Genomic DNA, 15,986 nt, shown 5'->3' with positions numbered 1-15,986 from the left:
AACCTCTGGATAAAAATTTATGATAAAAACAAAAACTGCAAAAATTGTTGTCCTCATCGAGTTTTATTCCGATTAGAATTCGGATTCTTTTTAATTCCTTCGACCCTATTTTTTCCTATAAATAGAGGTCATGTGACCTTTTTTTCACTCATCAACAATCATTTTTTTTCTCTCTCAAAGATAATATCTTGTTCTTTCTCTCTCTTTCTAAGCCTTCATTTTTCAAAATGCAATACCACATTCACGAGACTTACAGTTTGTTTGGATAAAGAAAGGGGAAGGAAAAGTAGGGGAGGGAGGAGAAGAGGAGGGGAGGGAATAATGGTGAATTTTTCTTCCAAATCTCTCCATTGTTGGAGGGATTAATTTTCTACAATTTAATCCTTCCATTTCTCTCCCCTCCAATTCCACCCCTTCCTCGTTTGCTATCCAAATCAAAGATACTCCATCTCTCCATTTATCTTCTCTTCCTTTCCCTCTGTAGGCGTTCCCTCTGTAGGCGTTCCCTCTGTAGGCGTCGTTCAAAGTACGCCTACGTTAAAGCATGTGTGAATATGATTGGCACTCATAGGAAGTGGAAATTGACATAATATATGGTTCACTAACTCTATATGGTTCGGAACCACGAAAGGAGGATCGGGGATGATGGTACAAAGTGAGTCATGGAGTCACATTCGCCCGTATTGGCCTCTACTCGATTCTTATAGCGAAAAGTGATTCCTGCAATCTCAAAGGCATTCAAACAAAATATTCAATTTGCTCCAAACTATTATTAAGCTAAATTGGTTGAATATTAATGTAACACATAATTCTAAAATATTAGTGATCACTTTAATTAACAGCAAGATTAAAAAGGAACCTAAATCGGTTGTCCAAATTATCTTATTAGTCGTGATTTTCAATTACAAATTCCCTTTAAACATGCAATATGGTGATCATAATAATAATACAATAAATATTAATATTGGAAGAAATTCAACAATAAATAGTTAGTCAAATCAAAATCATAAACTTGATCATGATACTAGCAACAAGAATAAAAATAAGAGTAATTAAGTGATTAATTACTCACATTCCGCGTTTCCTTGAACTGCTACATCATGAAATAAAATGTTAGTAACTTCAATAAAAATATAAATCAAATTGAAATTAAATTAAATAAATGTAGAGTTTATTTGGTCCAAACCCTCAGTTATTTGTATCTTTCACACCTTGGTCTAAGGACGGAACCTCGGGTGTCGTATAGACTCCTTGGAGTGCTTGAGGGAAGAATGGTGCAATTAAGAATATAGGTTTAAGGCTTGGAGTATGAGAGAGAGAGAGAAGAGAATGATTTTTGGTGAGAGAGAATGATTTTATGCCCCAAACTATAGAAAAGATGGGGGTATTTATAGGGAAAATGAGCTTAGGGAACACACGGAACCCTAAAAAGATAAAAACCCTAAAAAGACATTGCCGCGACACGGAAAAGAATGCCACGACACGACACACTATGCTGTGACACGGAAAACTATGTTGTGACACGGGGAAAAATAGTGTGACTTGGGGAATTAGCATCCCTAAAATGATAAAAATGCGTTTTAGGTTTTACGCGGAGAAAACCTGGGAAATTCCTGTGTCACAGAAAAATATGGAGTGACACGGCAAAATTTGGGGTGACGCGGCAAAATTTGGAGTGACGCGGGACAATTTTTGCATCCAAGTTCATAAGCACGTGAGAAAAGTAACGCGGAAAAAACACAGCATCGTGACATGTGAAGAATACCGTTTCACGGTACCAGGCGCCGCGCCACGTCATCAGGCGTCGTGACACGGCAGTTTTACCTAATGCGCGGTAATTCCACTTTTTAAAATTATCATAACTTTTGATCTGTAACTCGGAATAAGGCATATAATATATCATTGGAAATATTATCAAGTCTAATTTCCAATTCAATTAGAATCAGGTTAAAATAATTTGTATATTTTAAGATATGGCCGTTTTAGTAGAAGGATGTCGGTTTTGGGCCGAGTTTAGTATTTTGCTCATATCTTCTTCGTTTTAAATCGGAATTGGGCGTATGATATATTGTTGGAAATATTATTAAAATGCCTATATAACAAAATAATAATTGGATAAAAATTATAAGTAAACAAAATAAGTTTCTCTCGATTTTGCGATGTGGACACGAAAAGAGGAAAACAACTTATGGTGTAGGGAAATGAGCTAGGAAATGGATTGGTTTCTGAAATGTATTGAATGGAAACATGGATTTAAGAACTCTAAAGATTAAATACTCAACCTAGCCAATAATGGCTGTGAAAGGTTGTTCACCATAGGGTTTGGTTTTGGGGAGACATTTTTAGGTATCTACACCTTCCATTCCCTTCAATCCAAACACACCGTTAGACACACCTAGCCAAGTTTGAAGTTACCTTCACCCCAGACGTGAAAGGTTGATAACTTCCGAGGGTTTGGTCCCAAATCCCTATTTTAATTATTTAAATTAATTGTTTGATTTAATACCTTTATTGAAGTTACTAACGTGTGTATTGTTTTGATAGAAAGAGATATGAGGCAACAAAGTGAATAGTTTTATTGCTATATATATTTAGAAAGCATGCTTATATTATTATAATTCCTAGTATTATGTTAGGATGTTATTTATTGCTTTCTAGAATCATGTTTTGGTTGCTTCTTATTTCTTCTATCATGTTAGTATCATGTAAGGGATTAAAGCTTTGATCTTTAATGTTTAGTGACATGTTAGGATTTATTATTAATGTTGTTAGTATCATGCCTAAGATCTTGCTAATAATTTTATTATGATTTGATGAGATTGAATATTATTATGATGATGTTTGTTATATCAATGTTATTATGTTGCTTGATATTATTGTTATTGCTTGATCACGCCCTCTCTTGCAAGTTTAAAGGGAATTTGTACTTGAAATCACACTTAATAAGATAATTAATAATTCTTTTTAGGCTAACATGATTTTAATTCAAGTGATTGCCAATAATAGATTTGTTTGTGCATTAATATTCAACCACCATAGATTAAACAGGTTTAGGATTAATATATTGATTGTATGTTAGTCAGAAAGTGCATATGAATATGAGAATAATAAAGTAGAGATCTATTTTTAGGGCATATTTAATCTCTTTTAGGTTGGATTTGTACCTTCATCCCCGAATATCCAATCATGGTTCAGGACCACTATGGAGTTGGCGAACTCATGGATCGTGAAGGGGTGTAACCTCCACCTTGTGAAGGGCTTATAAGTTCCTAAAACTTGTTAGTGGCTCTTTTGCTCTAGCTTCCTTCCCTTTAGACATCACCATACTTAAGTGTATGATCACAGTGGGGCTCAAGTGTGGGATGCTTGAATTATTCCCTGCAGGTAGTAACTTGGAATTGGAAGGAAAGTGATTCAAAAAATGTTCAAGATTTAAAAGCTATGTGTAAAAATCTCCATGCACTAACGATACCTACTAGTGAAGATGATTTGATCCCTAAAACATACGCTTGTAATGAGCACTAGAGTGGTGTATAAAAAATCAAAGAAGAAGAAAGACTTTGTAGATATAACACTGAGAGTTTTAATAAAGCTGAATTAAACTATCCCACAATGAAAAAGGAAATTATTGCAATCATTAGAAGGATCGAGAAGTTCTTAATCTTCTTAAATCTTAAACAATTCTTAATAAGAACATATTGCAAAGGAAACTTGGTTTTGTTAAAAAGAATTTTTCTAATATACAAGCACAAGGGAGACTTCTACATTGGCAATTATGACTCAACCAATTTTCTTTTACTGTTGAACATATACAAGGATCGAATAATTCTTTGGCAGATAGCTTGACCAAAGAATTAGCCAACGGAGAAGAAGCACAAGACATCTGAAAAACCTCTTGCTCATCAACTAAAAAAGATGGAGGCAGAGAGAAAAACTCTTATTGAAGAAACTGATAAAGCAATGGAGTGGGTTTGACCCTCCACTTGGGCCTTGATGGAGGCCATGATTGTTTCATCAAAAAAGAGATCTCGAGATGGTTTGATTAAAAGTTGTCATGTAGCAGTTTGAAGGTTTCTAATGTATGAAGTAATGATCATTATCTTGCGACTCATTCATGATATGTAGGATATAATACTAAATAAAATAAAAGATAACCAGTTTAGATTCTGGTACAACTTAGTTGTATCAAGGTCATACAAGTTGTATGTTGTTTATGACCTATGGGGAAGTAGAATAATGTTCAACACTAATTTAAGAGTGGGTAATGTGTAAATTCATCCACATTCTCTGGAATAATGGAGGGCACCATAAGTGGCGGAGCACTACAAAGCTTGGAATTATGGAATGGTTCATATTATTGTATCATTTCCATATAAACAAACTACGTTCTTTTAGAAGCTCACAAAATTCCAGAGGTATGTATTTAGAAGAATTTACGATGCAACAAGATATAAAGGAAGAGTTGAGCAAGTCTAAGTGTAAACATACATCTATATGGTTGAAGGAAAAGTTAGCTCTCCACATTTCCTGATCATATTTGAAGATGTTCATCGCAAGGTCAAAGATCCGATTTGTATCCAGCATAAACGAGTAAAAGATTCTACGGAGGCAAGAGCTTATGGATTTTTTTATACTAGTCGTTGGAGCACGCGCTACGTGCGTGCCCCCCGACGGTAAGATATGTAAATATCGTTGTAGTACTTGGGTTTTGTAATATTCGTGGTTGCGTTCGGGTTTTATAATTACAAGGATATATGAATTTGTAAGTGATAACAAGGAGTAGTAATAAGTTTTCTATGGGGAAATATCTATGAAAAAACAATTATTAAAAGTGAGGTTATCTAGAATTTGTTAGAATCTAAAGATTTGAATTAAATTAAACCATTGTTTAAGAAATTATTTTAAAACGCAATACGATTTCTTATTACCTAAATAATTATCGAATAACTTTGTTTTAAAATGACTGTGATAAAAAGGAGTAGTAATAAGAAAATGTAATATTAAAGATTAAGGTTATGTAAAATGAATTAAATGTAAAAGATATAGAATTGTATTGTTGTTTTGAAAATGTAGTTTATGAGAAGGCACTCATTTAGCAAATAAATCAATGTGTTGACTGTTTCAAAATATGTTGCTTTTAAAGTTGAAGATGAAGAATTTAGGAGAATCGAAAGACCCTTCACAAAATACATAAGTTTGTATGCTATTTAGCTCCTGTTTCATTGACAAACATTTCTATACATAATTCTGTTTTAGCGTTCATTATTAAGCACAAAAATTTATGTAAGTTGTACATTGCAACTATTTCTCTCATTCTTGACTTTAATTTATTCATGGAAGACAATATTGAAGGGTGTTCTTCTAACATCAAGGTTATTAATTGCAAAGAAAGGGCAATGATTAAGTACAACATTCATCTAGATTGGTTGGATCGGTATCTTAATCGATCATGGCTAGCAAAAGTTGATGAATGATGTTCGAAGTATTAGTTAGAGATTACGAAAAGATGTTAATGAGGAAGAAAAGAAAAGAATCAAGTGAGAGCGAGATGAGTTAAGTTGTTTTGAAATGAAGTGAGACTATACTCTCTCTCTCTCTTCCCTTGGTCTTGTCTCATCGTTTCCTCTTTTTTAATGTTTTATTTTTAATGGCTTTGAAATACGTAGGCCGCATTTGCTCCCCTTTTACTCATTCCTTTTATTATTGGCCGAAACACTTTTTCTCACATCTTTATTTCTTTTCTAATCTCTTTTGTTCATGTTCCATATTTAAAAAGGCTTTGAAAATTATAGGTTGCATTTTATCTCTCCCTCTCAATCCTCCTTCTCTTCCCGACCTCTTTATCTTTCCCAGTTTTCTTCATCTCTCTTTCTTTTTGCCTCCACCTCTATTTTGCTCTCCTAGACCCCCCTCTCTTTTTTCTCTCAAGGCCCCCTTTGTCTCTTATCGTTCTATTTCTTTCTCTTTTGACCCCTCCTTCCCTCTCTTAGTCCTCTTTCTCGTTCTTTCTTTCTCTCTTAGGCCCTTCTCTCTCTCTCTCTTTTCTCTTTACTCCTATCTCATAGTCCCTCTTTCTTTTTCTCTCTGTTGGACCTCCTCTATCTCGTTCTCCCTTTCGCTCTCCCCTTCCCTCTCGACTTGCTCTATCACTTTTTCAGCCCGTCCTCTATTTCCCTTCCCTTGGCCTTATCTCCTTATTTCGTCTCACTCATTTCTTCTTTTAGCCGAAACTCTTTCTCTTAATCTCTCTTTCTTTTGTAATCTCTCTTGTCCTTATTCTATCTTTAAAAAGGCTTTGAAAAATTATACAAAGTATTGCACTTGCTCTCCTTCTACCCTTGACCTCTTTATCTTTCTTAGCTTTTCTCGATCTCTCTCTTTCTTTTGGCCCCTCATATTTCTTTTTCTCTCCCACCTCCCCACTCTCTCTAGGCCCCTTTATCTATTTTTGTGCTACTGCTTCCTCTTTTGACTCATCTTTCCCTCTTTTAGCCCTCTTTCTCTTTTTCTCTCACTCTCACTCTCACTCTCACTCTCTTTCTCTTTTCTCCTAACTCCTCTCTCATGGCTCTACTTTCTTTCACTGTCTTCTAGACCTCCTCTCTCTAGTCCTCCCTTTCGCTCTTTCTTCCGGCACGCTCTGTCATTTTTTCCGCCCGCGTTTTATCTCTTGACCCTTCTTTTCCCGGGTTCCTTCCCCCCTATCTCCCTCACTTCTATTTCTCCCTTTTCTCTCTCCATCCCTCTCTCATACTCTCCTTCTCCTTTTGTTATTTTTTTCTCCCTATCACTCTTTCTTCCCATCTCCCTCCATCCCCCATCTCTTTTTAAAGCTAATTACATACTATGGTTATACAGACAATTTTTTTTTTTAAAGAGCACTTATTGATGGATCTAGCATGATCCTTGTAAAATGCTTGTGTACTATGTAGTGCTACAAATGTTAAGTTATTTTGGTGGTGCCCCTAGTTATTGTAATTGTTTAAATATTTAATCAAAACATACTAATTTATCAAAATGTAAACATATATACATATAATCAAGGTGTTAGGGTCATTATTGAATTGTATGTTGTTTTCTTTTGAACATCTTACTTAAAGACGACAACATTATAAATTTCTAAAAAAATAATATATATGATTAAATTTAAAAGAAAATATACTATATATGATTATAAATTTATAACAAAATATACTATATATGTTTTCTTTTGACTCATCTCTCCATCTTACTTGTTTATGGTGTGCTTACACGAAAAAATTATGATTAAGGGCTTGTTCTCAATGACTGAAATCAGCTGAACTGAACTAAACTGAACTGAGCTAAACTGAACTGAACTGATCTTAACTAAACTGAAATGAATATTTTATAAGAGAAGGAAATTAGGAGCTGAACTGAACTGAACTGAACTAAATTAAACTGAACTGAACTGAACTGAATTGAATTTCAACGTAAGAGAACAGGCCCTAAGTTGAAGTCAAATATTGAGACAATAATCAACCTTAATTTTAAATAGTTTTACAATAATATACAAATATTAGACTATTATATAATAATCCTTGATAAAAACTGTGAAAGGACACGTTGAATAGAACTCTGGTGAAAAACTTCTTAGTTGTTGTAATCCCGATGCAAATTAAAAAAAATTCCATTTAAGAAACATGATATAACCATACTATATATGTTAGGTTGATCACATCTAGTTATCTAAGTAGCTTAGATGATTATATCAAATAACTAATCACATCAATCTTATTAATTTGATCATGTAATTTGATAGATGAAAGAGCATTTGAAATTTGATTAATAAGGTTAGTAGTTTTATCTAACCTATGTAGTGGATACAGACATACAGTGGATGCTACTCTATACCTTTAATACTTTTCTTTGTAATAATATCCCTAAAATGTTACTCTTAAAACATACTATAAAAGTCAAGGTATTCCAAAAGGCATATTTAAAATTTAAACTTATCCTTATCACCACTACCTTCTTACTCCCATTTCCTCCTCTCTAACTTTTATTTTATGGGTAGAACTATTCAACACATGAGGTATTTTTATTATGCAAGCTGAAGATTTTTGTTAATTTTATGCAAATTTTGACTAAAAACTAAACCCTCAAAGGTCCAAATTGACTCTCAAAACCTTATTTATATGACTTCTATTTTGTTTTTATATTACTATTTATAATAGGATTACTTGTTTTAAAAAAAATTATAATAGGATTACTTGTGTTATAAGTAGGTATAAGCATTTTTACAAATAATAAAAGTTGCATGGAAAATATGTATGCAAGGGAAAAACGAAAATAAGAATATATGAGCCCATTGGAAGTGCCTTGCAAAAGGTATGGATTTGTATGCCTATAATCTCCTTTTAGGAGCTCATCTCAAAGCAATAAAAGTCAAAACAATGGAATTAAAACAATACTCGTATTTTATAATCTTTGGATAATAATCGGATTTCAGGAATAATTACACCTGCATACAATGTAATTTGCCTATTTGAGTAGAAAAACATTAGTTAGACACAAATACATTAACTTCACATAGTCCTTTGGTTGGCTATCTTCTGCTCTAATAATCATCTACAAACAACAGCTGGGTCTAAGTAACCTCCAAACAACAGCTGAAACCGCTCCAATAACCATGAACAAGACAAGGAGGTCAAATCCACCACCAATGCCAACTGCTACACTTGGGCCTGAGGTAAAAAATGAAAACAGTGACCAACCCTATCCACCATAGAATGGATACCAGGGCCAAGTGGTGGAGCTACAAGTGGATTCACAAAAAAATAAATAATTTTTTTTTTTAAAAAAAGCATACATTCTAACCAAAAATTTGTATTGTTGAACTTTCTTTATCGATATCCTATAGACCTCCAATATTAATTTCCTCTTTGGATAATACTAATGTTAACCACTATAGATACATTTTCCGGTTAAAATATTAAACACATTAATACAACCAGCTGCAAGACAAATTATAAGTAGAGCATATCCAGACATCTAAATGTTCCAAAAGACAACTGTAGCACACTATAAGAAATCACATAATAAGCATTCTATAGAAAATTTTGGGTCTTCCCATGAGAGCCTGTGCAAGCAGCCATAAAAAAATGCATGTCAATAACTAACCGAAAAGGCTTAACATATACAAGCAATAACCAAGTTCATTATCTATCATGTTTGCTGAAAAGAATAATGTGCTGCCAATTTCTCTAATCTAAATATAAATGTACTGTATAAAGCAAAGCATAAGAAGATGTGTGGTTTTACCAAACCAGTATATCTTAAGAAATAAACCCAAAACCAATCCATACAACCCACTAACATCATTATTCTAGAATTGGGGGGAAAAAAAAGGGGATAGGAATTTATAAAGAGCTAGAGAAGCATCTTGGCACTCCAAAGATTTCCTGCGCATGACTATACTAAAAATTATCTCAACATTAATACTGATAGAAGTAATTAACTTCATTTTTCTATAGCTTTAATTTTATTGTTAAGGACATGCATCAAAGTAACTATAAAGCCCAACCATCTTCATGAAACAATGAAGGAAAAAACAAAGTTAATTATTATAGCATTCATATTAGTCTAAATGTTCTGAAATATGCAAGTCTATAAATTCTTTCTTTAAGCTTAATAAGGATACTTGTAATATTTGATTTAATATGTAAGACCCAATATAATCTTCACACAGTCACACTTCTATTTTCTCCTCTTCTCGCCCTATATCATGAGCCTTCTATGTGCTTTATCCCTTTCGTTTGTTTCTATAGTCTACACCCATTTCTAAAAATTTAATTCACGATAAAAAAATGTCCTTAATCTCCAAACCAAGTGTGATTGTGTGACTTATCTAGAAATGTAGTAACATTACATCTAACCTCGTTTTGCCTATCTATCTTGACATCTCTGCACATTGCTTCACGTGCAATCATAACCCAATCATATGAAATACCATTTGTGTCTATATTAGAAATTTGAAAGAACAGTAGCCTGAAATCTATGTTAGTCAGTCATAGGGTATGAATCTCAGCCTCTCAAGGCATGCATATAGCAGACAAATCAAGAAAATCTTAGGAAACTGAAATGAGGATAATCCCTATTCTAAAAGATATTTACACAAATATATTATATAAAATTGAAATAAAATATGTTCTTTCTTACTCTAGGATTAGATTTCTTAATCAAATACACATCGCAATCGTTAAAATATATTTTTTTTTTATTTTTTTTTTATTTTTTTTTCTATAGGCCTAGCCAATGAAATTTTGGGATGGTCCTCTCAGCACTATACCTTGTTATCTTATTCCATCCCTTCTTCGCAATAGAAAATAAATAAGTAAATATAATAAAGGAGGTTCGTAAATCATAAAACAAGGGTATATAAACATACTATGTAACACATAGCCACAAATGATAATTAGCGAAGTGGGGATGACAAATTTTAATTCATTTTCAACTATCAATGCCTAGAATAAGCTTAAAAGGAAAATTCCCCCCAAGTAGACAGCTCCTTGCTTCTTGCATCTTTTCATAAGCTTAGCCGCTTGAGCATTACTTAAAAGAAGCCTTCTAAAGTACATACGCAAAAACAAAAAAGCTACCTAGGCATTTAAAAGGTACCTGAATCACAAATGTTCTTTGAAAAGGGCTCTTATCATTGTTAAGTTGCACAATAGAAAACAAATTAACATTAATCCAACAACCATAAATCAATATAAAGAATGATCAATACATTGGATCTCAAATACATTGATTAGCCAAACAATCGTCTAGGCGGGATCACAATTATTAGAATTAGGTTTCTGGTAACATTTCTATTTCTCATAAAAGCAAGAAGTCACTCACAGAGTTCAAGATACTTATGAAGTTCGGAGCTCTGAAAGCATTTGAGCACAGTGCTTGAGAACTTCTCTGAGATTATCTTTGATCTTCTCGATCTCCTCCTCTTTTTCCCCTGGAACTCAACGAAGCAGGGCGAGCAGGCAAGACACCGAGAACTACAACTCAGTTGTATCAGGGCTGGGCTGACAGATTTGAGCAACTGTGCATAAAAAAATTTAAAAGCCATTTGCATACAAACTATACAAAATCCTACAAACACAACAATCAAATAGATTCAAACTTTAACATTTCACTTATTCATTGACATATATATTCCTATTTTCTAGAACAATAACCCAATGTCAGAAGAACAAAAGGTAATAAAATAAATAGCAAATTTTCAACCGAATTTAAAATAGGCCACTAATTATCAATATTATTGAATGTAAGAAAGAAATCTAAAATAACACAAGCATCACTAACTCAATCTTATTACAACTATAAAATTAGTCATAATCACACTAAACTCAGATCAATCAACCCCCCCCCCCCAACCAAATTAATAATACTAATTAAAATTAGAGCACGAAAGTGAAAGGAGAGAAAATTATACCTGGAGATCAGAGATAACGGCATCGTAGAATCAACAAATAACCTGTCAAGCTGCTTTAATGGAGAAAGAAGTTCAGAAGTTGCTTCAATTGATTTAACAAAAGAATACATAATAATAAACAAAATTCCAAATCGAATTCAACAATAATGGTGCAAATAAACCCTAATTTAAGGAATACCTCCATAGCTCTCTCCTAAAATGTAAATTCTCTCCGCTTATAGTGTGGGAACCGTTTGATCCAATCCAGCAGAAACTTCAAGGAGTCCTAAGCTGAAATCCATAGAAAGAACAGTATATAACCATAAATGATTCTATTTTTAAAAAATATAAAATTCCACGTCGTATATGTTAAAGGCAGAGTAATACCTGTTCTTTTGTCTCCATGAGATATCAAATCAGATGTAGTGTCGAAATATGAAAAGCCAATTCCAGCAGGAAAACCCAGAAACAAAATTTTGGCAACTGCATAAAAAGCAAATGATTTTAAAAAGAGCCCCTTTAAGATCAAAATAGCACAAGACCGTACCTGATCCTAATGATCATACATCTAACATTAACGAATCTGGCCATTATGATCTTAAGCAAAGCATGAGCAAATTGAACGTGTTTACAGCTTAAACAATATATTTACAGATGCAATAGGTGTCCATTAGGCCCAGCATTATCAATCTTGATCTCTTTATTAGTGTTGAATGAAATACATGGCAGTTACCGCGCAGAACCAATTGCTAGACGTTGGACAAGATGTAAAAAGCATATTTGGAAATGAAAATATTCTCTAACATCTTTGCTGCTGATTTTTTTACCACTCAGGACCACAATGATTTCAAGAAGAAATACCGTTGACATGAAGAATTACAAGTTCATTCATCAACCCATAATAGTCCCAATAAGATACTCCCTTTGTCTCTAAAGGTTCTTCTTACTTGGACAATGATTGTCACACAATCAGAAGTCAAAACTGGAAGAACTTCTAGAGATAAGGAAAGTATGTCTTTGTCTTTATTAGGTCTTTCAAAGAAATTAGAAAATAATACTTTGGACTTAATAATACAGAAGTACATAAAAGATTGGATAATCACACTGATTAAAAAGAAAAAAAAATGGGGGGGTTAAGTTCAGAAAATGGGGGGAAATATGCTCTACTTGACTGTAAATTCAAAACCTTTAGGAAATTGAAAATGTAGAAATAATACACACATAAATTAAAGCAAGCTGAGAACATAGACACGAAATTGCTCATCAATACTTCTGGTGGAGTATCCATTAAAGTGAATTGTAGTGCTTTAATATTTATGAATGCAATTAGAGAAAGATTAAATTGAGGTAACTAAATCATGTGTGTAGAACGAGGACAATGGGTTTTCAGATTTTAACCTTTAAAGTTTGGGTGCTGGAAATTCAGTGTGAACCAACTCTTGACTCCTTGCATTGGGCGTTTAATGATTATAGAGGGAAAATAAAAAAAATTTACTTGTTGATAAGTGATAACCATTATAAAGGGTAACTAACAACAAAACACTTCATCAATGTGTAATATAACCACTCAAAACTCACACCAATTCACTTGCCAATTTACCAAAAAACAGTTCGAATTTTACAGTTCAATTTTCACAATCAATCAAAGTAAAATTCCATCAATTCCACAAAACACAAACAAACATCAACAACATCAAGAAAATTTTTGTAGAAATTAAATTAAAAAAAAAAAGACCGAACATCCAACAATACCTGAGTATATTCGCCTCAAACTCGAGTCCACCAAACCTTGCTCCATCTTCTCCTTTCGCTTATTTTAGAGCGAAAATAGAGAAAAAAAAGGGGAAAATAAAAGGAGAAATAAACAAACAAAAAAGTAGTCAACATTCAGATATAAAAGGTAAAATCTAATTGAAGAAAAGAGATGAAAATTGGATCAATTAGAACAAGAAGGAGAGAAGAGAGATAATTATACCTTGGAGATCGGAAAATCATCTTCCACAACCGTAACCTTAGCAACCGCAAGCCCAGGATTAAACAAAACAACCTTCATGTCCATCGCCGAAATCGGAAAAATCGAAACACTGAGAATAATCGAAGCCCGATAACCATTGTCAAAGGGATCGATGATCGGTGGTTTTGAGCTCGTCGCCATCGTTGTTGAAGGAAGACATACTTTCTCTCTATAGGTTTCTCTCTCCTTGTTTGCCCTAAATACTCTCAGCCTTTTTTCTGAGATGAGAAGAAACAGAGCAAAGGGAGCAGGAAAGTCGGTGAGAATTCAAAGGGCAATTTCGAAATTCCATTAAATTCGGGGGTGTTAGTGTAATAACACCAAAAGTTATTGTTACTAAGTTCCCATTTTTATTAAGGGTTATAGATTTCTCAGTATATTAACCAATTTTTAGCAATAAAGGAAGAATCGCTATTCATAATACATGTGGGGATATACTACAATAGTAGTGCCAGAATTTGTTAAGAAATTATTTAGAAGAAAGAGTATTACATGATGAATCGGTATATGATTATCTTGAACAAGTTGAAGCTAGGAGATATTTATCCTTAGAGGGAAAAGAGCACTTATTGGAGATCTTTGTCACATGAGATGAATTCTATGCTTCCAACGGTGTGATTGATCTTGGTAAAGAAGAAGGCAACCAAATGTATGTTCATTATGAAGATAGTAAGGACAATGAGAGTGGTCTGCAAGTTATGATGATGGAAGAGATAATAGAGCCTGAGCCTACACCGACAATAATGAATTCTACTTTCACTGTAGTAGCACGTTTTATTTGTTTTAAAGTATCTTTAGAAAAGAAGTGAATGGTATTCACTTGCCGAGTCATGGTTTTTAGTAAGCCCATAGAAAGTATTTGTAACCTTTGTGAGCCTTCCTCTATGTAAAGGGCATTAGGCAAAGAAGTGAACAAAGAGTTGGAAGAGTTAGCTAGAAAATTCCTCTAAAAGGATTAGAGAGTCCTTTAGAGAAAAATACTCACCTTAAGAGACAGATTGGTTCTCCGTCTCTCTTAAAGTAGAGAAAACTCTAGTTCAATTTATGTCTATTTAAGCTTTCAGTTTGTGTGTTGTAATATATGAGTGTTGTAATCTTTTCAACTTAAATAAAAGTTTCGTTCTAGAAGGGAACATTAAAACCTTATATATCAAATGAGTTATATTTCTTATTAATTTCCTTCATAAACACTATAAGAATTGTTTGATTAGATATAACGGTGTAAGGTAGGAAACAAATTAGATGTGTGTTGTGCTTGATCTAAGGAAGACAGGGTTGGGGTAATTTACCTTGGTAAAGCCGGAAGCTCAGAACGCTGGAGGTTCCATTGTCGACTAAGTTTAGATATTGGTCAAATCTCTCTAGTTAAATAATTATTATTGCGAATCATATTGGACTATTAAACTGTTAAGATAATTTATTTCGATATATAAGTAGTAGGGTTATGATAACTAGTACTATTTAAAGTCATTAATCAAGAATCGAATGAACATTAACTAATATTAATATATAAATAGTATTATATAAAGGTTTGTTGGTATAAAAAGAAATACCAATTTAGAGTTTGTTAGTGTCAAATAAGAATACCAACTAGATTTATCTTGGTTGTTGTTGGTATACAAATGACATTAAAAATAATACCAAATGAATACCGTTAAAAGTGTCGATAGGTAGAGTCTAAAAAGACAAAACTTAGTAGAGGTTGAAAAATCCTCAAATATAGATGCCCTTCCATTTAAATCCCATCTTCCAAACAAGTTATAACCAGGGATGGCAATGGGGCGGGTCGGATGTGAATGACGGTACCTCAATACCTATACTCGCCTAAAAATCTTATACCCATCCCCGCCCCACCACTCGTGGCGGGTACAATAAATAAACTAAGGAAAATAAATAAACTAAAACAAATTAAACTAGTGAGAATAAAAGTAGGAAGAAATCAATTAACCTATACTAAAAGCGAATCTAAAGTGACACTTGTCATGATGTCATTAAAAAAATTTCCCGCCTTTTTTTTTTTTTGCCAAATTTGAACAACTTTCAATTTTTAACCTACAATAATACTTATTTTCATTTTGACAACATATTTAATCCAATCATACTCAATTAATTTTTTTATTATTATTTCTTTAGCATATATTTTATATATAAGGAATCTTTAAGTTACAAATATACTAGTTGTAACATAGATTAAAATTAAGGTATTGAAATACTTCGTATATCATTATTCAAGATTATTATAATAATATCAATTTCTTTCCTCCAACTTAAAATTTATTTTAATTAAAAATAGAAAAAAAATATTTTGGTAGCATACTTTCTATAAATCTTAAAATTATGCATAATGTTTATAAGAACAACCAAACAAAATTATTTTATTATATTATACTCCTCCGTTTTTTTTATGTTATAGCTGAATTTGCACATTTGCCAAGACACAACTTTAACCATCAATAACCTTAATTAAAGACTATTAATTTGTTACAAATATTTTTTTTGGTAAATTATTGTTAAATTAACATCATTCTTTATAATTTTTGT

At 32.8% G+C, this 15,986-nt stretch overlaps 1 protein-coding gene across 8 annotated transcripts; it reads right to left on the bottom strand.

Moving 5' to 3' along the window:
* Nucleotides 1-8,415: 8,415 nt before the first annotated feature.
* Nucleotides 8,416-13,668, bottom strand: LOC110693872. Of its 8 annotated transcripts, none has more exons than XR_002505698.1 (7): nucleotides 13,407-13,668; nucleotides 13,184-13,241; nucleotides 11,819-11,914; nucleotides 11,631-11,722; nucleotides 11,453-11,505; nucleotides 10,864-11,059; nucleotides 8,416-8,705 (listed from the first exon to the last, which is right to left on the bottom strand). XR_002505698.1 is itself a non-coding variant. In XM_021871045.1 (6 exons), exons 3-6 carry the CDS (start codon nucleotides 11,634-11,636, stop codon nucleotides 8,590-8,592), a joined length of 354 nt encoding a protein of 117 aa, XP_021726737.1. In that variant the 5' UTR covers nucleotides 11,637-11,722; nucleotides 11,819-11,914; nucleotides 13,184-13,668; the 3' UTR covers nucleotides 8,416-8,589. The 8 variants fall into 8 exon arrangements, 1 of the variants encoding a protein (XP_021726737.1); XR_002505702.1 differs by having other exon boundaries at nucleotides 10,864-11,037; XR_002505703.1 differs by having other exon boundaries at nucleotides 10,864-11,015.
* Nucleotides 13,669-15,986: the final 2,318 nt, after the last annotated feature.

This window comes from Chenopodium quinoa, unplaced genomic scaffold (genome assembly GCF_001683475.1).
Source record: "Chenopodium quinoa cultivar QQ74 unplaced genomic scaffold, ASM168347v1, whole genome shotgun sequence".
Taxonomy (NCBI): domain Eukaryota; kingdom Viridiplantae; phylum Streptophyta; class Magnoliopsida; order Caryophyllales; family Amaranthaceae; genus Chenopodium; species Chenopodium quinoa.
The sequence above is the reverse complement of the archived record's forward strand: the minus strand, read 5'-3'. Positions and strand labels throughout refer to the sequence as shown.

What these genes read in the sequence shown, in the direction of transcription:
- LOC110693872 (XM_021871045.1), bottom strand. An exon ending in CCGTTATCTCTGATCTCCAG is followed by an intron (nt 11,043 to 11,452) that starts GTATAATTTTCT and finishes CAAATCTGTCAG; the next exon opens with CCCAGCCCTGATACAACTGA. An exon ending in TCATAAGTATCTTGAACTCT is followed by an intron (nt 8,706 to 10,863) that starts GTGAGTGACTTC and finishes TTTTTACCTCAG; the next exon opens with GCCCAAGTGTAGCAGTTGGC.